General features: G+C 32.5%; 2 protein-coding genes, 1 long non-coding RNA gene and 1 pseudogene across 3 annotated transcripts; 2 read left to right on the plus strand and 2 right to left on the minus strand.

The window, feature by feature from the left end:
- The first annotated feature begins 613 nt into the window (after positions 1-613).
- Positions 614-9922, plus strand: LOC145333705 (guanine nucleotide-binding protein subunit alpha-14-like). Its single transcript, XM_080178917.1, has 13 exons — positions 614-723; positions 1261-1314; positions 1689-1754; positions 2215-2279; positions 3037-3138; positions 3836-3891; positions 4415-4469; positions 6352-6425; positions 6693-6784; positions 7317-7378; positions 7919-8075; positions 8649-8753; positions 9595-9922. The coding sequence occupies exons 1-13, from the start codon at positions 627-629 to the stop codon at positions 9678-9680; spliced, it is 1071 nt and encodes a 356-aa protein (XP_080035043.1). The 5' UTR covers positions 614-626; the 3' UTR covers positions 9681-9922.
- LOC145333704 (guanine nucleotide-binding protein subunit alpha-14-like) lies at positions 9911-25176 on the plus strand. The gene is made up of 15 exons (XM_080178915.1): positions 9911-9970; positions 10324-10422; positions 10789-10908; positions 12432-12502; positions 13049-13153; positions 13628-13683; positions 14843-14897; positions 15160-15233; positions 15553-15578; positions 16027-16086; positions 17490-17554; positions 17872-17934; positions 18446-18536; positions 24242-24346; positions 24682-25176. Exons 1-15 carry the CDS (start codon positions 9931-9933, stop codon positions 24774-24776), a joined length of 1125 nt encoding a protein of 374 aa, XP_080035041.1. The 5' UTR covers positions 9911-9930; the 3' UTR covers positions 24777-25176.
- On the minus strand, positions 16467-16619 carry LOC145334828 (U4 spliceosomal RNA; annotated as a pseudogene).
- On the minus strand, positions 25110-26694 carry LOC145333706 (uncharacterized). The gene is made up of 2 exons (XR_013884581.1): positions 26166-26694; positions 25110-25549 (listed from the first exon to the last, which is right to left on the minus strand). It is a non-coding gene; the product is annotated as an uncharacterized LOC145333706 (long non-coding RNA).
- Positions 26695-27224: the final 530 nt, after the last annotated feature.

Raw genomic sequence — 27224 nt, forward strand, 5'->3', positions numbered from 1 at the left:
GACGTTATAAAATGAGGAAGATGAGAGGAGAAGTGGGAAAGAAACCCCCTAAAAAGAGTTGGAGAATATGACGTCAAAAGTGGTGCAAAAGTTATGCAGTTTGGTATTCGTCTAATTAAATGAGTGAAAATGTAAGCGCAAATACTTTATTGCTATGTTATGTCCATAAATTACCTGATTTATAAAAAGTAATAGTATTAAACCATAGTCCGAAGCTTCCAAAAAATTTGGCGGGTTTGTGAGATCTTATAGAAAAAGTGAGTGAAAATGTATAAACAATATATCATAAGTTATGAAAATTTTAGAATATATATCAAAATGAGCTTTAGATGCGTTAAAAAGTATCTTGGGATTCCTACATTTACTGAGGAATTTATAAGTTTGATTTTAAAGTAGAACTAAAAAGGAGGGGGGGGGGGGTGAAATGGATTCAATCTATGTAGGGTCTTTTTAAGATCAATACAAAAAAGAGAAGAATTTGTGAAACCAGCAACCAAAATAAAGCAATAACCCCCCCCCCCCAAAAAAAAAAAGGCAAGTGGATAGTTAATGACAACCCTAACTCCTACCCCCCCCCCCCCCCCCTGGACATGAATAGAATTATGTTTTTTGATAAAATCAAATTAATGTTAATGAAGGGAGAAGAGCGTAATAGGATAATTGAAGAACGAATCAAGGAAGAAAAAAAGCTAATAAGAAGTCAAATCAAAATTCTTGTCTTGGGTAATTTTTTTTTCATGTTCAGGCACCCTACTACTAACAAGGATGTAATATTAAGTCGCTACAAAAGTGCAAAAAGCAATTTGATAGCAGACGAAAAATGTCATCAACACTAGATCCAAATAGTTATTCGAGTTGTAGATCTTTATTTATAGATTTATTACAAGGATGACAACATCCATAAAATCGAAGCTCTAAGATCGACAATTAACGCTTGCATTTTAAAAACCACTTAAATACATGACACTGTTTGTAGATATACTTTTATTTTTAGGACTTGATTATTGATATGCTTCACTTAGAATATCGTACTTTGTTGCTATGGGGATTTTTTTTGCAAAATCAGATAAATAGGATAATAGTATCATATAAAATTGTTCGTCAAAAAAGCATTTAAATCAACATATTGACCACTGAAAATAAATAAACTAATTAGTTCTGTGGTTAGCGAGATTCTTAAATACAGACAGACACAAATAAAAGATAGATACACAAACAGACTGACATCATGTTACTTTTATATTAATGTTAAATATTAAGGTACCCAATCAGCTGGGAAATCTACATTTTTAAAGTCCCTCAGAGTAACTATAGGTAAACAATGTTTAAAAGTTTATTTTTTCTATGCATATAAACTTTATATCCACGCCATCTAAAGGTAAAATTATATACCTAAATAGGTACAGGTTCAAGGACGTCCAAGGGGGGGGGGGGTAAAGTGGTGATTCCCCCCCCCAAAAAAAAAAAAACATATTTGGGGGTGCCGTACCCCCACCAAAATAAATTTTACCCAGGGGTAAATTTTTTTTTTTTGGGGGGGGGAGAAAAAATTTTTCCCTGCCAACCCATTTCCCCCCCCCCCTCCAAATAAAAAAGCTTCGACGCCCCTGTACAGGTTGCACCAATTATGTTATAACACAAATCATATGTTGCTTTAAAATAATATTTATATTTTTTTGTAAAACCAGGTGGTGGAATTGATGAGGAAAAGAAGGTAAAGAGTATCAAATATATCCACGAAAACATACATACAGGTAATTAATTATCTGTACAACTTTAATATATACATATTAGACTATATAAGATGGAAATAATTTTAATGTTACAGGTAGATTTGAAATCTGCATCAAATTTTAAGGATTTGGATAAAAAAAAATGTATAATTCTTTTTTAAAAGCACAAATACAATTTAGGTTAATTAATTTTGACATCTGTGATTGGTGGATTGAAAACGACCTGCACTCTGATTGATTGAATTATGTATGACAATTAAGCTAGGAATGTTGTCAAGAAAAAAAAAGAGTTCTAGCTTTAATTGCTGCTAAGTAACTCTCATCTCCCCCATAGCTTTACGGACGGACTGACCCACGGACATGGTAAATTACAGAGTAGCTTCTCCACTAATGAGAAATCCATTCTTAAAATTGCCTAAGTTCAAGGGTGGGAAGTAACAAGTAAAATAACAAAATGTGTTTATAATGTTGACTGATTTAGGAATCACAATCTTAGTAGATGAGATGGAAATTCTTGGAATAAATTATGTTTGTGATAACGCTAAGGTATCAATTTCACTTACTAAATTAACAACAATTTTCTAATAAGCTTTGTAATAGTCGTGAGCAAGTGTTTGTTGTTGTTGCTAATTTTAAGGGTGCAGTGTAGTAGATGATTTGGGAATAGTCCCTTTCGTAGCAACGCCCCTTAAGGGGCGATTCGTCGTATTTTTAAAATAGCTTTTGATAGGTTATTTTAGGTTAGGTAAGGTTATATTTGGTTAGGGGATCGCCCCACAGGGTTAGGCATTGGGCCCGCAGTGTTAGAGCACCCCGCAGGGGCTAGAAATAGAAAGAAAGCTACCGTGAAAAAAAAAAAGAATCGCCCCTTAAGGAGCGTTGCAACGAAAGGGACTATACCCGATGATTCTTGTAAAAGATATATCTAGTACAATCCATCCCCCACACCTACCCCATAGTACAACTATATTTATTTCAAATTCCATTCTTTTTTTCTGATAAAAAAGGACAACACAGTTAGGATATGAGTGAATTTGTTAGTTTTCATTGAAGAAGCAGCTGATTGTGCTTATAAAAAAATAACTGGCCTCCCATTGGTCAATGACAATGTATACTGCCTATCATTGGTCATTTGTATTGTATGACGCCATTTTGATATGGGCGCCATAACCTGGTTTTCAATAAACAATATATACATCCTAGCAACACAAATTTTGCAGGGTTCTCTCTTTATTATCTTAGATTTTTTTCTGGAATAGAATTAGGCTTTGTCATAGAATCAATAATCCATATTTTTTCAAAGAAAATGGCTACATCCAGACTACTACAAAACCTAAATGGAGAAAGACTAGAACCTCATCAGTTTACAATAATCAAGTGTTTATGGAATGATCCTGGGATAAAGGTAATAAACACCAGAGAGAGAAAAGGGACATTGGGCTCTTTATTACACTAGTCCCCAAAGTTTTATGATAACGTTTTCTTATTCATTGGCTTTACAACTTTGAGGACTTCAGTTAATATGATTGGTTGGTTTATTAAGATGAGTGTTCAAACGTTTCAACCACTAATTTTACGCTATAGTCTGAGAATGTACATAGGTCTATAGAACATTGTCTTATCCCTTTAGATCGATAAATACAAACACTGTGTCATACACAAACAAAGTTAGATGCATTAATTCTTGAAATTAAAAGAAAAAGTTTAATTTAATTGGGCTATAGAATCACAACCATCTGCTTCTTGAGAGATTGACTTTTAATTTTAAAAAGTGCCCTAATAAGAATTATATTTTTATATTTCAACAAAACAGTCTTTTAATAAAATAATTTTTGGGTAATTATATGCAAAGAAAGTTAAGCAGAACAAAGCATTTTTAAAGATCTCAAAAATTGTCATTATAGCAACTTATAATTGTACTCCAATTAACTAAGCAAAATTGGAAATTAGAATTTCAAGTGGAGATAAAACTTTTTAACTAAAGTGCAATCAATATATTCATTTTTGACTTTAATATTCATGAAGAGAAAAACATGTCTGAAAGTTAAAGTACTTTTGTTAGTTGAGAGTAAGTTGAGTTTCATTTAACTTTATCTTTTCAGGAGTGCTTCAAAAGGAGATCTGAATTTAGCTTATACATTCAAGATACAGTTGAACAGTAATTTATTTCAACAATTACAAAGTCAAATACTGGGAATTTAAATAGTTTGCTTGCAATATCATAACCTTAAAGATATTTTCAATCAGATACATAATTGCATCATTATTGCTTGTTGTTTCATCACCAGTTTTTCCTACCTTACCTCGTGAGGGCGGAATTCTCCTCCGATTTTTACGTGAACTTCTAAAGAATCCAGAGCATCATCTGCTTCTAATGGGATGTGATACTTTAACATCAAACAGATATACAACCCTTTGATTGCACAACATTTGTCTGACAAGTCCTATATTGTACACCCAATATAGCTGCAACAGGAATCATTTTTAAAGTCTTTAGTTATGAAGCGATTTTGAGCCAAGTTTAGAACCTATCACCTCCCTAACGGTGAGCGGATGCGCTATGTGTTGAGCTATAGTCGCGGGTTAACATGCAGTGTATCCTAAGAAATATAGGAAACATCTGGAAATGAACTTTGTTTTAAAAAAGTAATATCAATGTTAAACTAAGTTTTATTTTTTAGTTTTCTGAATAACATTGATATAATAATGCAAAATGATTATCTTCCTACTGATGAGGTAAACATAATTTATATGTATACAATCAAGATAAAATCTGAGTTTAATTTTTAATTTGATATATGGAAAAAAGCTTCTCCTAAACATGTTTTTTATTATTTAGCTATTGATTTATATAATGTGTATCATTAAAATCAGGATACTTTATGTTGGTGGTTTTTAATAGGGTTGGGCCGGATATCCGGTGTGGCCGGATATCCGGCCATTTTCAATATCCGGCCGGATACCGGATATTGAAACTATCCGGCCGGATATCCGGCAATATAATCTTTTATATTTAACAACAAAAATCTCTGTTTTTTTTTAAATCTTAAATGGCTGTAATTTTCTTATTATTGAAGCTAGAAGAACAATTTTTTCTGAATATGTTTAACTTTATGTAAATTTTATATTAGAAATCTTAAAACATAAATTTTGGCGGTGGCAGCAGTACTTGGCAGCTGCCAGCCGCAAACCGACGGTTGGCAGGTAAACGGCAACGGATTTTATGAAATTGTAATGTCATGAAGATATATAAAAAAGCCTAAGTTTAAAATTTGAAATCTTCAAGTAAAAATTTTCGGTCACAGCAACCGTTTAAAGATTTCTGGAGACCTGGAGGTTCAGGCCTGCCAGATTATACCTGAAACCAGAAATCGACTTGAATAACTATATTACATATGAGGATGTACGACTATAGGATATTTTAGTATTAGAAATGCTTTGTTTAAGTAAAAAAATATTTTTACTTTTTACCTGAATGACCTTACCAGATTTGCTGGCATCCTGTGCCCGCCAGGAAGGAGGTATTAAAAAATTTCAAGTCTCAGTTATGTGTCATACCCATATTTCAAAAGTCACTCAGTTATAGCCCTCTACCTTTTATACACAGAAATGGGATAGAAAAAAAACAGAGGAGGGTGGGGCAGGCATTCAACGCCACCTCCCTGCCCATCCTCCAACCGTTAGGGGTTGATAATACAGATCGAGGGTATTAATAGTTAATTAGATTTATTTGCTAAGAAGAAAGATCATTTGATAGTTACTTAATAGTTGCGAAGGATCTCGCTAACCGCTGAACCGATATGGTTCTCCTTTAGAGTGAAGCTTCTTATAGGTCCCAGGGTAGTTTTAGGCTGTTTAATTTTTATAAAAAAAAGTCGTTGTAAGGTTTTAAGTTATTTTTCTTCACTTTCATGTCCCTTCTAATATCCCTAGATACTAGGGATGCAGCCGCTAGTATAATATAAAACACCGGTTTATGAAGAAATTTTTTTGTGGGTATAGTCCCTTTCGTGGCAACGCCCCTTAAGAAGCAATTATTCGTATTTTCACAGTAGATTTCCTCCTATTTCTAGCCCCTCGCGGGGCCAATTGCCTAACCCTGCGGGGCCTAACCACCTAACCTAACCTAAAATAACCTATTAAAAGGAATTTTAAAAATACAACGAATCGCCCCTTAAGGTGCGTTGCCACGAAAGGGACTATGTCCTTTTTTGATACTTTAATATGTAGTAATTTGGCCGGTTATCCGGCCGGATATCCGGTAATTTGGCCGGATAACCGGATATTTGCATTTTGAATCCGCCAGATATCCGGTATCCGGCCAAAAAAATATCCGGCCCAACCCTAGTTTTTAATCAATTTGTTTGCTAGGTGGGATACCCCAAATTCTCCCCCCAAAAAATCCCTCAACAATTTTTTGTATTCCATAAAAATCTTCAAAATGTTACTTGATATCCTACAGAGAAGCTTTCAGATTGAGTGAGCATCTAGAGGCTAGATGTAAAGCTGCTAATAAGATATTTAGGGGCAGCTTCTCAATACAATCATGCTTAACTTCTCCAAAAACATGTTTCTTATTTAGTAATTTCTTATTTCAATTCTTTTTCTTTATAATCAGGATATTTTGAGAATTCGTAGGCCAACTATGTCAGTCAAAGAATACACTATAGATATATCTAACTACAATTTCAGGTATATCTTGTAATTGTTTTACTAATATCTTTTTCTAGAGCTAACCAAGCTATGTCAATGCTATTAGATTTTATTCTAATTTAAAAAATAATATAGTAATAATGTTTATGAACCTTAACAGGACCTATCAAAATGTATTTCCCCCAGCCCTTTTAGGATATAGCTTGTAAAAACCCTGCGAGTGGTAACAATTTATCACATATATTTTGCCTCCCTCTCAGTCTACCTGAAAGATTCAATAGTAATTTATTTAAAATTTCTATTTAGATTTGTAGATGTAGGAGGTTCTTACTATCACCGAATGAAATGGATGAATCACTTTGACGATGTTACTTCTGTTATATTTGTGGCTTCTTTGTCAGGAAGCTTTAGAACAGTATAGTTAATTGTTATGATTTTAGTAATTCATCCCTATCATGTGTGTTGACGGACAATGTTTAATTTGTAGAAAAGCTTTCCTTTGAACCTAAACAACAGCAGTAAAATCTATGTACAAGTTTATTGAGCTAAAGTTGTTCACAATTATGAATTAGTTACATTGGCTAAAATAGATCCTTTCCTCGTTTATAGGGGTAATGTTTAAATGTCTACATCTATCTTTACAGTTTTAGGGCAGGTTATGTATAATGAAAGCAGATTCCTCCCATTCAAGTATTTTAGGGGTGGAATCCAAAATCAAACTTTATACAACATTTAAATCAATAATTTTAACATCAGGCAATTTTTACAACGAAATTATTATTAATTGGAGTAAAGCTAGTTTACATTTTAGGTCTGTCCACTAGCTACACCTAGATGTTTGATTTGCGCGTATTTATTTGTAATCAATTAGGCCACTTCTTTACACTTTCTTGCAATAAGTACATTATACTGTTAAAGCTTAATTGAATGCAGACTATGATAAAAATGTTGATATTGCTGATATTGACACAAGAGAGGAAAGTCATATAGTTGTAAGTTAATTATTTTACAATCATTTTGATGTTTTTACTTGCTATACAATTAGTTGCTAAATTATTTTGCCAATTACTTTTTCAATGATGGGTTTTGCTTGTCATATCTAAGGATACAGAATGCAATAATTAATTTTATTATATATACGCATACGCACCTAGCGGGAGGGGGGATTTACCACCCCCCCCCCCCCTAACTTTCAATTGTAGTTTTAGCAAGTAAAAGTACTTAAAACTTTTTTTAGGGGGGAGTGGATGATCATTTTTTAGGGGCAATTTAAATTGGGAGGGTGGTGTTACCCAGGAATAAGGTATAACCAACAAGGGAATTAAATCTAAAATAATATTTGGGGTGCAAATGGAGAGGTCGTCAATTTTTTGATGTGTTGCCCCCCAACGACAGCTAAAAATCACGTATAGGTTTTGTGATTTTTTTCCGAATTAATTTCGTTTTTGGTATGAGCTGGGTGTTACCCTTACACGAAATAGTTATAAAAAGGGGTCCTTTTACTTTATCATATGGATTATTATTTTTTCTAGAGGAAAATGGACTTATCAGTGAAGATATTTGATCAAGTAATATCGAACAAGTTCCTAAATGATTCTTCCATAATATTATTTCTCAATAAAAAAGATGAATTTAAAACGAAAGTTCAAGAAAAAGGAAACCTATCCACATATTATCCTGACTACATAGGTAAAAATTCATAAGTTTTCTGTCTGTTTGTCTGTCAGTTTGTCTGTCTGTCTGTTTGTCTTTCTGTCTGTTTGTACCAAAGGGTCTCGCTAACTGCTAATTCTAAAATAAAAAATTATGTTATTAAAGTAACTCCTGCGTAGAATTTAATAAATAAAAATTCATCCCAAACCAATTAACTTATCTTACAAGATCCATAGAAATGGTGATATTTATATAATAGACAACCAACGAAGCTTTTTATAGTGCTTATAAAAATGACGTCATAATGGCCTGAGTGGCATTCCATTAGTAGTTTAGTCTGTGTATTCATTGTATTATATGACTTTTTTTTATTGGTACTATAAAGAGCTCCACAACCAACCCTTTGAATTCACAACTCCCTATCATGTATATGTGTCAATGATCAGAGCTGTGCCTGCTTTAGGACAAGACATTTTTGTAAAGAAAATATTTAAACTTTGATGTACTAGAACTTTAATATTGTACTAAAACAACCTAAAACCATATGCAGCTTCCTTAAAATTAGTTCAGTGGTTAGCAACAAAAATACTCAACTATTATTTATTTCAGGAAACTCGTATGATGTTGATACATGTCTAAAGTTTATTGATAGCTTATATCTACCTAATGGGAATAGAGATAAAGAAATATACAGACATTTTACCTGCGCCATAGGTAACTTTTCACTTATGCCAGAGAATGGCAGATTTAGAATCTGTCATGGTTAGATTTAATTTATCTTAAAATAAGGGTTGGGTTGAGAGATCAAGGAACTTTGTTCTTTTATATAACACACACTGTCTATTTTTATTAAAAAAACTGTTATTAGTTATACTGTTCTACTTATGTATAGTATTAGACATATCCTTGTTAAAAGCGAAGCTTTTCTATAATTATGTTCGGTCAGTCCGTCCGTCCGTCCTTAACGGATAACTTTTTTTCGTTAACTTAGGCATGTTAGAATTGTCCTATCGATTTCAAACTTTGCATGATGGTTCCTGTTGTAGTTAGGTATGATTTAGAAAGCGTAGCAACTCTATAATCGTTACCAGAATGTCCGTACGTCCATTTTAAACATGTTGATTTTTTTACTTTTTTAATAAAAATTTTTTATTTGATAAAATCATCCGATTGATCTGATTTTTTGATTACTGATTCCTATTACAACAAGGTACAATACTATAAGGGAAGCATCTCTATGTTCAAGTATTAAAAATGCCAGTATGTCCTTAAACAGAATTATGTATTTAAGAAGTTTTTCAACAAATTTACGTATAATTTTGTCAAACCTTATATTTTCATATTTTGTATATTCAGTTCTAAGACTCAACAAAATTTAATGTTCGTCTGTCATATCGTTTCAGAGCTTCGCTTTTATGGATGTTGTCATCCTTGTTTTATCAAGCTTTGCTTGTTAATATTGTATGCTAGCCTTTTTGCAAATGTTTAAAAATAGAGGTTTCGTGTACAAAAAATTGTCGCAATTATAGGTATTAAATAGTGTACTTTTTTTCAGACACAGAGAATATTTCCCGCATTTTTGATGTAGTTCAGATGACTATTATCGATTGGAAGCTAAGAGCAGCTAACATTCTCAGCTAGGCTAATAGTTGTTCTTGATATGCGTGTATATGTCCAGGCTCGGCAGCTGTGCATTATCCGCATATTAAAACATATTCCGACGCTTACAAGTTATAAGCATCGTTTACAAGACAGTTTTCCGTGAATAGTATAATTAAAGATTTGTTATGTTTATATTCTGCTGCTATTCTTACAAACATATTTATTTCTAGTTTCATTTCAACCTTTTTTTCAAAACATTTTTTGATATTGTATTTTACAGATTCCAAAAATGGAAGGGTGTAGAAAAAATTTTGTCTGTCTTTTACCCCAGGAAAATATTAAAAATTAAAATAAGCAATATTCTCAAACCATATGACACATACCAACAATAAATTATTTGGGTTAAGCCAGGGCAGGGTTTAAATTCCCTGCAAAGGTTATTAGCATTTTTTTTAGAAATAAAAATAAATGTAAGGGTTAAATGTTCCACTAAGCTGTAAGGGATTATGCTGAAAAATTGTAATGAAAATTTCTTTCTAAAATATCGGGGATTAGGGGAAAGAGGGGGGGGGGAGAATCCTCCACCCCTCCACAATCTTTTGATGGAGGCCCAATCTTATACGGGTAAGAACTCCCCTTAAATAAATACTGTGGCTTAATCAGAAATTTTTAATATTATCTTAGGAAGAAAGAGAAAAAATATTAAATGATAGAAATATTGAGAGAGGTATTAAAGAAGATAAAAAGAAGAACAAAAGATCAAAGAAACTGTTACTGCTAGGTAGTTTTAATCAAAATATCACATACTTTGTAACTTTACAAAGTGTGTCAAAATCAGCCATGTGACGTCTTAAAATTTAGGGATTATCCATCTCTTATTTAGGAATTTTTTCTTATATCTCCTCTCATCTCCCTCATTTTTATGACGTCACATGGCTGATTTTGAGACACTTTGTAAAGTTACAATGATTTAAGCGAATATTTTCTATGATTAGGTTAGATTAGGCCTTTGAATATCAGCCAATACCGTCGGAAATATAAACACAGCCAAGTCGCTAAAAAGAGCAAAAAGCAATTTGCAAGCAGTCGGAAAATGTCCCAACCACTTGGGCCAGGCCTGTGCTATACATCCATACTGTTTTTTTAGGAACAGGGGAGGCTGGCAAGTCAACATTCATAAAAAATCTGCGAATGACGCAAGGAAATGGATACGAGGAGGAAGAGAGAGAAAAAAATATACCTATAATGCATAAAAATATTCTTGAAGGTAAGGTCGTCTTTTCTTCATATCAGGATCATATTTACGTAACCAAAAACCTTCAGACATTGAACCATTTGATAGCACAACCTTTATCTATAATTTGTAAATGAGCTTCGCCAATTTCGGGCCAAGTCATTATTCTATGATTTTAGCACAACTGATAAAGCAGTCGAAAGAACATGTCATGTGATTTCTTAATTATAATTAACAATTCTTTTTTTTTAAATGTAAAAAAGTTTATTGCCCTTCTATTGTTCAAATTAACATTTTGGTGCTGTGATACATTTGGACTTAATTGCCTTTTTTCAATTTTTATTTTAGAATTAAAACTGCATTACATTTAATTATTTAATCACTAGTGGCTTCGCCCCTAGCCTCTAGGGGCTTTTTCCCTAAAGGTTCAGGGGTGAATATAAATTTTTTTTTTACATTTTTTTAGATATTTTCTGTATTTCATAACTTTTTATAATTCTTTATAACATTTTATAACTCTTTATAGCTTTTTATAACTTTTTATATTGATTTATATTAATTTATATTTTCTAAAACCTTTGAATTTTTTCTCTTTTTTAATGTTTTTAAAAATTTCTTTGCCATTAGCCTTTTTGGGGCTTCGCCCCTACAGGAGAAGAAAGGTTTTACAATCTTTTTGTATTTGAAAAAACGTAGTTTAAAAAAAGAAAAGAAATTTAAAAAGAAGAAAAAAATTAGAAATATAAAAAATTTTAAAAAGTATAAAAAAATATAAAAAGATATAAAAAGATATAAAAAATTTAAAATATATATAAAATTATATAAAAACCAAAAAACATTAAAATTAGAAAAAAATATAAAAAATTTTTTTAGTGGGGGGGAAATTTTTATTTTCTGGGGGGTTGGGGGTGTCCCACTCCCCAAGAAAATAGCTTACACCCACCACAGGACCAATAGGTATATACCCTGAAGAGTAGAATCCAATCGGTTCAGTGGTTACCAAGATCTTAAGCTTCAGACGGACGGACAGACGGACGGACGGATGGACAGACAGACATCAAGCTACTTTGTATTATAGAGGATAGAAAATTAAGTTTGAATGTCCTTTTACAATCTTGAACAGTAAAGAGTGTATTAAATATCTATCTACCTATGCAATATGCATGCCTAATTGTTTATCTATCTATCCAAGCACATGGTAGTAAAGCATCTATATTTAATGACATGAGGAATCCTTTTATTCCCCCCCCCCCCTTCACTCGTCTGATTTAGCACCTTTTCCTTGATAAAATCAAAATTGCTTTACCTTTTTCAACCTCTCCCCCCACTTCCCTTTGACGAGGTGTTGGATCAAAATTCAAACCTATGCCCTATCTATGAACAAAGTTAAATATCCAAATTCTTTATAGAGCTAAATACAAAGTTACTCATTTTACTTACCAAATACAGTCTTTAAAAAATACTTATTGAGAAGGTTTTTTTGATAGAACCAAATAATTAATTGAGATATTCTGAAATCTTTCAAATTAAGTATTAAGTAATTAAATTTTGTTTAGGAATGCAAATCTTGCTGCTGTCAAAAGACTATTTAAATGCTGATTTTGCAAGTGATGCTGAAAGAAATACAGTAAGTTCTTTTAGTAGCCTAGATGATCTGTCACATGACTTGACAATCATAATATTTAATCCACCGTCAAGTTTAAGTAAATACAACTAAAAATGCTGTGGGTTCGAATCCCTAATTAGGCTGGAATGAATTTCTTAAGTTACTCATTGAGTCATTATTGTCCTGAGGTAGATTAAGTCCTAACTAGTGTATTTCCTCATTTATTAGAAAAAGAAATATAGGGGTGGGGGGGTATTTGTTTCTTATCTATAATATGGGTTGTCTTGACCTAATTTCAAATAGCCTGCAACCTATCAATCAAAAAAATCTCTTTCGATCAAGAAGTGTAATGGATTTAATTTGATAAGATTAGGCAGATTTTTTTAATACTATTTCAAACAAACCTTTGTACATTAAAGAATTATGATAAAGAAGGTTTACAAGGATTAGATGTGACCTAATCGAAATATATTCCTACAAATTGAGCTGTGTGCTTTTCCTTGGATAGTCTCTTTTCAACAACGTTGCCGTGTATTATTCCAATACTATTAATAAATACCTATGTAGGCGGCTGCCAAAGTTATAAAGGAAATATCTTCCGAGGGACAAGATTTGCTACAACATGACCAAATAGCATTTATTAAACAATTATGGTGTGATCAGGGAATCCAGGTCAGATTTTAAATATTCAGTCAAAAGCTTTGCTGATATCAAATAATCTTTAAAGCGAAGCTTTTCTACAATTAGGTTCGGTTCAACTGGGACAGTTAGCTATTTTTGTTTAACGGTAAGCTCTTTTCGTTAATTAGGACATGTTATAGTTGTCCTGTCGATTTCAAAATTTTCATGATGATTCCTATAACAGCGTAGCAACCCTATAAACGTTACCAGAAAGTATGTAAACCCATTTACTTTTTGACAACAATTTTATGTATGTTATAATTATTTTGTATTCAAGAAGTTTTTTTTGACACTTATGCAATAATATTCTGCTTATTCAATTCTTTTAATGTTCGTTTGTCTTATTGTTTTAGAACTTCGCTTTAAGGAATGTTGTTCTCCTTGTTATTTAAAAACTTACACTTAGAGCTAAGAATAGTTTTCGAGAAGGTTCATACAGAATTAACACAAAATTGTTTTTTGCAGGATCTATTCCAGAACAGAGCAAAGTTAGAAATTCAAATTCCAGATTCTGCTCAATAGTAAGTTAATATGACATACATTAATCTGAAAAATAATATTTTCAAATAAAGTTCACTATAAGACCATTTATAAGCATCCAAAATCTAGGTAAATCCAGATTTATTTTAAAAGTTGCCTAAAAAATACTAAATAACCCATTTTTTTGCTCCTTAAACACAAAGTAAAATTGATCATATAAATAAGCGTAAGAAAGCCATGTTTTGACAATTGTAATATCTAATATTAGTTTCAATTTTCTTGAATTTTAATACTGAAGAACTTTGCTTTTAAGTCTGTCTTTTTATTCCTTTTGTTTGTCTTGCTGTTTAATACAATATGTATAGATATCTATTATACAAAGTAGAACGATGTCTCTCCGTCTGTCTGTCCGTCCGTCCGTCTGTCTGTCTGTCTGTCCGTCCGTCCGTCCCTTAAGATCTCGGTAACCACTGAACCATAGACGTCCAAGGGGGGGGGGGTAATGGGGCGATTACCCCCCCCCCTTATTTAAAATTTACCCCCAACCATTTAGGAGGGGGTATTTACCCCCCCCAAACAATTTTGGGGGGGTAAATACCCCCCCAAAATAGAAAATCTCTAACAAAAAAAAATTTTGCGCGCTTCGCGCGCATTTTTAATACTAAATTTTTGATAAAATTTAAATTACCCCCCCAAAAATTTTACCCCGGGGGTAAATTTTGGGGGGGGTAAACAAATTTTACCCCTGCCAACAGATTTCAGGGGGGGTGATTACCCCCCCCCCCAAGCAAATTTTACCCCTGGGGTAAAAATTTTGGGGGGGGTAAAAAAAATTTGCGGCGCGCTTCGCGCGCCATTTTACCCCCCCCCCCCTTAAAAATGTTTTACCCCCCCCAAAATAAAAAGCTAGAACGCCCCTGCACTGAACCGATCGGATTCTACTCTTCAGGGAATATACCTACTGGTCCTGTGGTGGTTTTAGGGTATTTTCTTGGGGGGTGTGACACCCCCAACCCCCCAAAAAAACAAAAAATCCCCACCCCCATTTTTTTTTTTTTTTTTTTTTTGTAGAAGATTTCCTTGGTCCTTTTACGTATTTCGCCAAAAAAAAAACTCTTAGGGCAAAGTCCCTAGAAACTAGGGGCGAAGCCGCTAGGACAAACTTAAAGTAACATTATTTTTAAATTATTTTATCTATAGTTTTTTCGATGAAATTGACAGAATCATCCAACCAAATTATGTTCCAACTGACAAGGTAATAACACTAACCTTTTGTACATATATCGGTTCAACATAAAGCCCCTTTGGTTGTTATCGGGGAGGTGATAGGTTTGTATCTCAGCCTAACAACGCGTCCTGGCTATAATTGAAAATTGTTCCTACTGCTGCCATGTTAAGTGCGCAACTCATTACACCCCCCCCCCCCCTACCCTGAAAGATTAAGGTCTAGAAGGGACCGACTGTAGAAGTAGAAATTTTAGAGTATTAATCGCTTTAAATTTTGTTTTCAAATTTAGGACATTCTGAATGCCAGGATACCCACATCAGGTGTTCATTCATACGAGTTTGAAATTAAAAAGAAAATTTTGAGGTAGGCCTTATAATTTATCTATAATACATGTAATAAGAATTTTATTACAAAGTTGCTTTAGATAAGGGATTTTAAGCCACACTGTGAAAGCATGTATTATATCGCCTTATAACATTTTCCATCTTATTTAAACCCTCGATGCAACAAAACCTTACTCACTGTGGGCTAGAATTGAATCAAGACAAAAGTAAGTGCCGAGCCCTGGGACCTATGATATGGGCCATGATAAAATCATATCTAGTATTGCTTTTTTATCTTAAAGCCATCAATAATACGGCCCTACTACAGATATCCATTGAACAAATTTTTATTGTTTTAGAGTAATAGATGTTGGCGGTCAACGAGGCACAGCTGACTACAGCATTATTTTCAATGAACAAAGAAAGAATTATTTTTATTTAAAAGTAACAGGATTTGTGAATGTATGTCTGTACCGAAGGATCTCGCAAATTATGTGTCTCTTTTTTTTACAAAGTAGCTTCTCATTAGCCCTGGGAAGTTTTAGAACTATTTTACGGGAGGGTGAAAACACCCTCACAATATATATATATACCCCTAATTCTCCTCTTACCCCATCCTCCTCATATTTGAAATAACAAGAATTTTGTTTACTTTTTCTTTTTTAAAACTACAAAAAATATTGGCTGTCAACTACCATGTATAGCATCCTAACTGTAACAAAGGCAATGCCCCTTTTTAACTTAGAAAATCAACTAAACTAGCAGCAAATATTCAAATTTAGTTTTACATTTTCTTGTATCAAAATATGAGATGCCATAGTCAATTGATGAAGGTGAACGTAAGAAATGGATTCAATGCTTTGATGATGTCACATCTCTCATTTATCTAGCTGGTAACCATTTATGTATTGTATAATCCAGGGTGGGAGGGGATATTGGGCTGTTTATTGCACTAGTCCCCAAAGTTTTATAAAAATTCCAACTCCATAATTTTAGTACCTCATTTCGGAAATTTTAGCCAAAATCAGTAAAATTTTACGAAGTAAATTTTACTAAAATTATAGGGATTTCTGTATAAAAATTCTTTAGAGTAAAAACCTAACTCTGTTTTAGTGGTTGTTTTAAACCCATAATTGGCTAAGATTAGTGTAAAAAGACTAAATTTTAGTAAGATATTTTCAATTTTTGTTTTGAAAATCCCTAAATTATATACATAAAGGGTAAATATGGCACCTCTGATATGATTCTGATTTAAAGAATACCCAGATAGATCAAAGCTGGGTACTTTGAAAAAAAAATTATTCCACGCCATTCAATGGATGACACCATATCATGGGCTGGGCATTGAAAATAGTTTTCAATTAGTAACAACAGCACCTCTCTAAATAAGATCATTGGTTACTGCAATACTACATTGCCCAAGGTTGCAGTATTTATGGTATGTATGGGTATAGTTGGAAATGTGAACCATCATGTCAGTGTCTAAAATTAATTCTTGTAAACTACTATATACAAACAATTACAAATGTTACTATAACCTAAATACTAAAAATATACAAAATTTGAGTCAAGGTATTATATAATTTAGTTATAATTCACCTTAAATTGGAATAACTCTATTAATTTAAAACAACCCAAAAATTAGCTTTTTGTTATGTAAAATTTAAGTAAAAAATACTAATATCCTAGTCGGAAAGAGTGGGTAAGAGCTTAAAAAAATTCTTTTACTAAAATTCAACTAGAATCGTACAAATTTAACAAAAAAATAAATTATTCTAAATTATGAAGTTGGGATATTTTCTTATTGCTTTTGGCTTTGGGGACTTTTATTGAGTTTTGATTGGTTGGTTCTTAAAGTTTAGTGTTCAAATGTTTCAACCAATAATTGTAACCTAGTTAATTAAGTAATTTTGTTTATCACCATTTTCTTATCCTTTTAGATCCCTGGTATACTCCCTATGATTATAAAGCAAGAATGACAACATTCATAAAGACGACAGAAGTGTGTTAAAGAGGAGATGTAGATTTTAAAAATCTAGCTTTAGGAAAATCATGTTTCCAAAGATCCATATCAAGCACAAACAATCAGATATAGACGGACATAGGGAGTTGTAGAATTTTTGCATAATGGCCAGATTGCTATTCGCTCACAGTTTCAGCCATCTATCTTTTTATTGGAGGCGAGAAAATCATATTTCCTACAAATCGTTTCAGATGGACAGACGGACATTTCGAATTATAGAGTAGTTTTACTAATAGATAGTAGACACTAAAATAACATCTTTTTTCTTTTTAGCAATAAGCGAGTATGATCAAATACTAGATGATCCATCTTTAGATCTTAATGCTGCAAACAATAGGGTAAGTTACAGTATAAAGTTATTAAACTCTTGGAAACAGGTAATCCTACAAAGACGTTCAATTTCTTTTGATGGGAAGGGAGGGAGATATTAAATACGGTGTATAAAAAATTGGAAGAAATTACACTCCCTTAAAAAGATATTTGAGAAGGGAACCACAATTATGATGTACACAGTACTTGATTTGAAAAAGAAATTAACATAATAAATAAAGAAAATATATCATTAATGCTTTAATGTTATCTTTAAACTCTTAATTTACAAATTTTACAAATTTACAATTTACAAAAATTTCGACAATATTCTTTTATTTTTCAGAAGAGATTGGATGAGTCGTTACTAGTTTTCAAAGAAGTTTGCTCCAACAAAATGTTTTTAGCAAGGAAATATCATTAGACATAAAGTTTTAAGTAAAGTGATAAAATGTAAGTATATCCACAAGCATCTTTTTAAAGTATTATTTGAGCCAAAAAGTTATTTTTGCTCTTAACTAGATGACCCTGCCAGGTTTGCTGACATCCTCTGCCCGCAAGGACGGAAATGTTCAACTCTCAGTTAAATGGCATACCCATAATATGCGATGTTACTCTATATTAGTAAATTTTCTTTTGTCTTACCATCTTATTTAGACCGCTTTATAATACTCAGGAATTTAAAGGGAAAGACAAAGACCAATAAATTGATATACATCTTCAACAATGAAACACAAAATTACCTTTAGATTACTTCTGTAGATTAGAATTAGTAGTTAAAACATTTGGACACTTAGCTTAATGAACCAAACAATCAAATTTAAATAAAAGTCAACAAAAAATACTTTGGGGAATAGTGCAATAAACAGTCCAATGTCCCCTCCATACCTGATAATACTGATAATGATATTTACTCCATTAGTGCATTTATTCTGTTTCTGAATAAGAAAGATTTGTTTGATGAGAAAATAATGAAGAGTAGACTTGCAGATCATTATCCAGAATATACAGGTACATAAATATTTGGGTACATAACCCACTGTGGTGGGTCCCAACTTTGTTTGGCCTGTGCAAGGGTTGCCCTAACCCTGTGGGGATACGTGTATCCTAAATAACATTACCTAATCTTACTTTAACCTTGGGATTAAGAGAACTTGAATCAATTCTATATTTTTTTAATGTTTTTTCATCTGCATAAAACCATCTATAATAAAGACTTAGCAATAAAATAAGACTGATATAAATGAACTAAAAATATTAATTTTAGAAAATCTATGAAAAGTAGTGTAAGAAAATCACAGTCTTATTGTTTGCTCAGTGCGATAAATAACTATTCCTGTATAGCTTTTAAACTTATTGATAACACTGCACATAGGGGCAAGAAGGGGCATCAATTCACCACCCCCAAATCAAGTTTAAACATTCTATGAGTATTATCATACCCAATGTACATCAGATTTCAAAGGAATCGTAAAAATACGCTTTTCAAGTAAGCATTCTAATGCATGGAAGTCAAGAAATGCAAAAATTTTCTTACAGAAAAAGGCATACTTTTTGTGTTTCACCAACAATTTTAAAAGTATTATAAAATCTCTTAGAATTAACGTAATTAGACAAAATAACTTTTGATGAGTCATGCATTACATATATTTTGACACTATAAAAGAAAAAAACACAAATTGAAGAAATTAGTCCTAAATAATTCTAGTTGAAGTCAAGATTTTAGTTTTTTTTGTTTGTTTTTTAATCAACTTTTAAGATCACAGTAAGAGGAAACATGTTTTCGCCGGGTGTCGCCGGCTAAAAAAACGATATTTGATTACCCAAAGACATATTTTAATCGCCAGTACTGGTTTCACTTACCCCCCTGCGCCCCCGTAGGGGTTTTTAGTCTGTTTTCTGAACGTAAGTGCACGAAAAGTTTGTAAGAAAAAGCGTTTAAATGCACTTTTAAAGTCAAAACTTAAGATATAATTCAAATAAATAAAAGACACAAAAACATAGACATATTGGGAAATATTTATTCTGACTTAGAATTAAAGTTAATAATAAGTATTTTCAAGTTCTATTCCACTAAATGATGGGAAGGAGAGGGGGGGGGGCTAAACCTAAATCTAAACTTCTTTATGTTTGATGTTTTAATGTAACTAAATAATCGTTTCTAAAGATTATTACATATATCAGGGATCTAAAGGGATAAGACAAAGGACAATAAATTGTTGTACATCCCCAATGATAATACACAAAATTACCCCTTGTGTAGATTAAAATTAGTAGTTAAAACGTTTGAACAAACAACTGTAAAACTTTTGGGACTAGTGTTATAAAAAGCCCAATGTCCCCTACCTCACTGCGGAAAGGTAAAGTAAATATGCAAATAACGTGAGGTTCTTATAATCATTCTAAATTGGAATTAGCAAGTAGTCTATCTGTCTGTCTATTGGTAATGCTTTGTTTTTAAATTATGTAGTTACATGGTATTCATGTTTAATGTCAGCGGTTTTATTTAGAAAGGGAGGGGACTGTTAATTACACTAGTCCCCAACCTTCAAAGTTTTATAATAACGTTTTTATATTCGTTAGCATAAGAACTTCCGGAAATTTAATTGATTTTTTATTGGTTGGTTCATTAAGATAAGTGTCAAAACTTTTCAACCACTAATTGTCATCTACAGACAAATAATTTTGTAATATAATTTATTAAATATGTATCAATATTGGGGATGTACATATTAATCGGTTATTGTTTTGTTCCTTAGATCCCTAGGTGTTAATATATAATACAAAGTATCTTGATGTCTGTTTGTCTGTCCGCCCATCTCTTAAGATCTCGCTAACCACTAAACAGATTGAATTCTACTCTTCGGGTAATATATCTACTGGTCCTGTGGTTGTTTAAAGCTCTTTTTCAAAAATAAAAATCCTCCTCAATTTTTTCATATTTCTATAATTAGGGTCGGTCCGTCCGTACGTCTGGTACAGATAGCTCTTTTACTTAACTTAAACAGGCTAGAACTGTCCTATCGATCTCAAACTTTTCATGCTGATTTCTACAACAGTTAGGTACGACTTAGAAAGCACAGCAACTCTATAATCGTTACCAGAAAGTCCGTACATCCATTTATAACAAGCTGATTTTTACTTTTTTGACAACAAATAATGGTTTTGAATGTTACAAATATCCTATTCATCTGATTTTTTGAATTCTGATTCCTATTTCAATAAGGTGTAATGTTATAAGCGAAGCAACTCTATAATCAAGTCCTAAAAACGTCAGTATGTCCTTAAACAGTAACATGTATTTAATCAGTTTTAATTACAATTTTGTATAGACATGCATTGATATTCAGTTCTGACACTTCACAAGTGTTAATGTTTGTTTGTCCTTCCATTTCAGAGCTTCGCTTCTTTCATGGATGTTGTCATCCTTGTTTAATTACCTCTTGGGGCAAATCCCCATGAGGCTAGGAGCGAAGCCGCTAGTATTCATATGAACAGTAAACAAGAATCATAATATCATTATAAATATAGATATTGGTTAATAAAAATTTATGTTAATCATGCCCACATTTATAATGGATTTATTAAACATAAAAATAAAGTGAAACTTGTAGCTTGCTAAAATAAGGATCCCCATCCACCCCCTTTACACCATCCCCTCCCCTCCTACTGAAATGAATTACATGACCCCAAATTTGACACTTTGAACACTAAAATTGGACTACAATTGACATAGTTACACTTTTAAGTGCCCAAAAAGCTAGTGATAGGGTAGCTGCGCTACTAAAAAATCTCATATTGCTCTGATAACCAAAACCCCTAATTAGACGATTTAAACACGAAATTCAAGATAGTTGATGGATAGATAGATGGATAGATAGATGGATGGATAGATAGATGGATAGATAGATGGATAGATAGATGGATAGGTAGATGAATAGATATATGGATGGATAGATGGATAAGTAAATGGATAGACAGATGGATAGATAGAGGGATAGATTGATGGATGGATAAATTGATAGTTGATGGATAAAGAGATGAATAGTTGATGGATAGATAGATGGATCGATATATAGATGGATAGACAGATGGATAGATAGATGGATAGATAGATGGATAGATAGATGGATAGATAGATGGATAGATAGATGGAAAGATAGATGGATAGATAGATGGATAGATAGATGGATAGATAGATGGATAGATAGATGGATAGATAGATGGATAGATAGATGGATAGATAGATGGATAGATAGATGGATAGATAGATGGATAGATAGATGGATAGATAGATGGATAGATAGATGGATAGGTAGATGGATAGATAGATGGATAGATAGATGGATAGATAGATGGATAGATAGATGGATAGATAGATGGATAGATAGATGGATAGATAGATGGATAGATAGATGGATAGATAGATGGATAGATAGATGGATAGATAGATGGATGGATAGATGGATGGATAGATGGATAGATAGATGGATAGATAGATGGATAGGTAGATGGATAGATAGATGGATAGGTAGATGGATAGATATATGGATAGATAGATGGATATATTGATGGATAGATAGATGGATAGGGTAAGGGGGGGCTATTTTCGGGAGGGGTTAATCTGGTAATTTTCTATCTACCTTCATAAAATGACCTTTATCTCCATGTTCCTTTCAAATGACAGAAAAAAAACATAAAAGCCAATTTGTTTGTTGTTAAATTACCTACAAAAAAGTATAAAATGAAATTTTTGTGAGATGAATTTTAAGGGTACTAAATAATTAAATCCCCTTTTTGGTTGATTTGCCCCAATGTGCACTGGATAAAAACTCATTCTCAGCCATACTGAAAACTCATTTATAGAATCATATTACAAACAATTTACAACGAATATTAAAATAAAATGAGATGTCGGAATAAGCCCCGATAGGCTCTATGACGACTTATATTTCGAACGACCTAACCTATTGTTAAAACAAAACAACACTTGATCCATAAAGTTATACTTTATTGTTGAAGGCTAAAACTTTTTAATCGTTAGCTACAACAATAAAATCGAATTAATAATCAAAAAACATATTATACTTTCTATAAGAAAATTATAAGAGAAAAATAGTTATGAAATAGATCTTTTCCGTGTATTAAAGACAGCACAGCGACACTATAAAGGGTACATGTCTACACAACAAAAATTAACTTTAAATTATCATTATGGTCAAATATTAATTTCACGAATATATCCTTATACTAAAGTAACAGGATGTTTGTCTGTCTGTGTGTCTGTCTGTCTGTCTGTGTGTACCGAAGGATCTCGCTAACCGCTGAACCGATCGGGTTCTCCTTAACAGGGTAGCTTCTCATAAGTCCCGGAAAGGTTTATAACTATTTTGGGGGAGGGTACCACCACCCTCCCAAGAGAAATGACAAAAAAATCGAAATTTTTAAAAATTTAGGGGAGACTTCAACGTCAAATAAGGTGGTATCGTACATAAAAAATTAACTTTAACAAACAAAAACATTTAAAGTGCCACTAGAGGCCTCTAGGGGCGTAGCCGCTAGTCCTTATAATAAAGTAACAGGATGTTTGTCTGTGTGTTTGTGTGTTTGTACCGAAGGATCTCGCTAACCGCTGAACCGATCGGGTTCTCCTTAACAGGGTAGATTCTTATATGTCCTGGGAAAGGTTTATAACTATTTTCGGGGAGGGTACCACCACCCTCCCTAGAGAAATTATTTTTTTTTAAATTTCTCAATTTTAGAAAGAGAGTTCAACGAAAAACAAACGTCAAACGTAAATTTTTTTTTACTTTTTCTTTTAAAATCTAAAATAAGAAATTAAATTATTAAATTCGACTCTCTCCTCCTCAAGTGCCCCTAGAGGCCTTTAGGGGCGTAGCCGCTAGTAAAATATAAAACAAGTAAGACCATATCCAAAAGCGACTACGTTTTCATACGCTAAAACAAATGTACTTATGAACACCAAACACTTTCAGTTCAAAGAATAAAGGACATCAAGTTATTTCATTTTTCTGCTAAAGTATTAAAAATCTTTGTAACGAAAAATAAATATACTTTGTTTGTTTTCTGTCACTAGAAATATTAACAATAGATGTTTGTAGCCTCAAGATCAAAATACAAGTGACGCTTTTGAATTTTGAATTTACAGTTTAGAACAATGAGACAAAGAAATGAAAATTAAAGGCCCGCTATACTTAAAGACAGTTGCTTAAAATTGCAAGGATTAACTTTTGGGGAAATTCAACTGCGGAGAAAGAACAGGGAAGGAACAAAATCCGCACATGAGGCGGATATACATATGTTAGACAATGCTATTCTGTTATTGGGTGAACAGTTGACCAGCGGCATACCTGTGAATGATCCATAAGAGATTTCAATTAAAGCCCTATTGCTTGCCAATATATAATACCAGTTTTGTTATCTGCGAGGGCTCAAAGTTTAAATCTAATAATCTTTCATAATACCCGCAGAAAGCTGTCTATACGATGCGATAAATAACTGCTCCTATATGTTTACAAAGCAAATTAATTTTTGCTGGATTTTTAGTCATAAAATTTTTGAGGTGTCCCAAAAAAGGCAGCCTTTTTGGTTTTAGAGAACATTGAAGGATTATTAAAAATAAAAATATATGTCTTTATTCTCTGTAAAATATACATCAAATTAACTTCAGTTGTTGTATATCAAAATATTTCTAGGTCCTGAGCAGAATTCTGAGGAGGCTGGAGAGTTTATAAAGCAAATGTTTTTTGACAAAATTGAGGACGGTAGAAGCGTTTTTGCACATTATACATGTGCTAATGGTAGGCATTTAATCTAACAATCTTTGTCTGGAAGTTATAACTTCAAATTAAACAACATAAAAACATGAAAAAAATAAATTATAATGATTAAAACTATGTCAAGTGTAAATGGGAAAAAATAATGATGTCATGACATACATGACGGGTCGGATAATGGGGGTATTGTTATTTTAGCCTGCTACAAGTTTTAAGGGTTTTTTTCTTTGGCGATTCCCCCTCCCCCAAAGTTCCATGAGAAATTACATTGTATCGCTTCATCAGAGTGCAAGATCCTCACAGATAGACTCACAAACATTCTGTTACTAATAAAGGATAATACTGTTTTTGTGTTTTAGATAAAGACAATATAAAGTCAATCTTCACGAACATTCGGGCACAGATTTTGAAAGAAGAAACGGACAAGATTTTCGGTGAAGAATTAAAAAACTAGGCATAGTTAAATTTTTTAGCAGTTTGTTTTGATAACTAAGTATAAATCGATTTTGTAAATTTTTGAGCTTTGCTTTTATATAAGTCATCCTTGTTTTTTTTAAAAAAGTGTAGCAGTAAATGTAGTAACAATTTATGTGTACTATGCGAAGGGTAAAAAAAGATACCTTTATTGTTCATTTGGGCATGTTAGAATTGTTCTCTCGATTTTAAACTTTGATTGGCGATTTTTGTAACAGTTAGTAACGATTAAGAAAGCGTAGCAACTCTATAACCGTAACCAAAAAGTCCGTTCGCCAATTTAGCTTATTTTGTTTATTAATTTTTTTGACAACAATTTTGTACATGATATGAGAAAAAAGAATCAAATCGGTTCAGCGGTTTGCGAGATCATTTGCTACATACACAGACAGACAAATAGACTCTTTACTTCCTGTTGCTTTTATTTAAGGATATAATTACACTATTTTCAAGCTACTGTAAGCATAGTTTAAAAAGTTGGGCATATTATATTATCTTTTAAATATGTCTGTGTTAGGTTGACGTTTATGTTGCGTTGAAATCTCTTTGTAAAATCGAGAAACGTAAAACCAATTTCGATTTATTTTATTTCTCTTGGAAGGGTGGTGGTACCCTACCCCAAAATAGTTATAAACCTTCCCAGGACCTATGAGAAGCTACCCTGTTAAGGAGAACCCGATAGGTTCAGCGGTTAGCGAGATCCTTCTGTACAAACACACAGACAAACACTTAGACAAATAGACATCCTATCCACTGTGGGCTAGAATTGAATCAAGACAAAAGTAAGTGCCGAGCCCTGGGACCTATGTATGGTGAAAATAGACATAAAACCATGATTATTCCAGGTAAAACCAAAATATTTCAGCGGGGGCTTTTTGAGAAAATTAGATTTAAAAATTTCAAGTTCAATTTTCACCCCCTAGGAGTTGCCGCATAATCATGACAAGAAAAGCAAATATTATTTATTTTAAATTTTGAACAAATTTGCTTTTATAATGTTCTTCATAAAACCACTCCAAAAGGAAGTTAATTAATGGTCATTTTTATCAATTGCTTTGCAAAGGTCACGAAAATTCAGCCTAAAATAAATCATATATAGAGAGGTTTTATGAAAGACTTCATAAAAGCAAAATTGTTCAAAATTTAAAATAAATAATATTTGCTTTTCTTGTCATGATTATGCGGCAACTCCTAGGGGGTGAAAATTGAACTTGAAATTTTTAAATCTAATTTTCTCAAAAAGCCCCCGCTGAAATATTTTGGTTTTACCTGGAATAATCATGGTTTTATGTCTATTTTCACCACACATAAGTCCCAGGGCTCGGCACTTACTTTTGTCTTGATTCAATTCTAGCCCACAGTGTATCACTTTAGTATAAGGATTTAATTAGCTATGTAAACCTAAAAATAATGTGATAGTTTTTGTTATTTTTATTAATGTGATTTTGAGTTTTATTTATTGTGCTTTTTTTGTAATATACATTTGTTATTATTTTTATTCTGTAAAAATTTCCAAATGGTATTTATTCAAGATTCCCCTTGTGAATACAAAAACACAAACATGTTTTAATTAAGTTGGTCATTTAATTTTCTAAATTCCTTATTTTTATTGAAAAATGTTTTTTTTTTCTTCTAAATTATTGAAAATTTGATATTGCTGCGTCACTCCAAGACATAAGACCAGGGAGCTAAAGGGATGAGATAATGGCTGATAAATTGATGAACATCCCCAATGATGATACACAAAATTACCCCTGTAGATTTACAACAAGTCCCCAAAGTTGTAAAGCCCACCAATAAGAAACCGTTATTATAATACTTTGGGGACTATTATAATAAACAGCCCAATGACTACATAAGACACAATTACCTTTTTTCAGAATGCTGTTGTCTATTTGTGTTTGAGTCAGGGACGTAGGGGAAATTATGATGTTTAATACACTAAACGCCAAGGTTTTATAATAACGTTTCTATTCGTTTGCTCAACAACTTTAGGGATTTTTATTTAATTTTGATTTGTTGATCATAAAGTTGAGTGTCCAAACATTTTAACCACTAATTATAATCTAGAGAAGGAATAATTTTGTGTATAATCATTTGGGATGTACATTAAGTTTTCGACCATTGATGTATCCCTATAGATCCCTGTGTTTGAGTACAGTATGATTGTTGCGTGTCCATGCCCATCAGATGGACTAATAGTCCATCAAATCGATGGGTACACGAAAACACTTTTTCTTGTTCGCTGCATGGTTGATCTACAATTGCCCATGTCCGTTTCCTTTTATATAACCAGCGATTACGCCCCTAGAGGCCCTGGAGAAGGGAGGTATGCCAATATCACATTTGATTTTAGTGTTATAAAATAAAGGGGAATTTTTGTTTGAGGGGGGTAAGTTTAGGTATTTCATTTTTTTCGGGATTAAAA

Source organism: Acartia tonsa, chromosome 12 (assembly GCF_053477335.1).
Source record: "Acartia tonsa isolate MP-2025a chromosome 12, ASM5347733v1, whole genome shotgun sequence".
In the NCBI taxonomy this organism is placed as follows: domain Eukaryota; kingdom Metazoa; phylum Arthropoda; class Copepoda; order Calanoida; family Acartiidae; genus Acartia; species Acartia tonsa.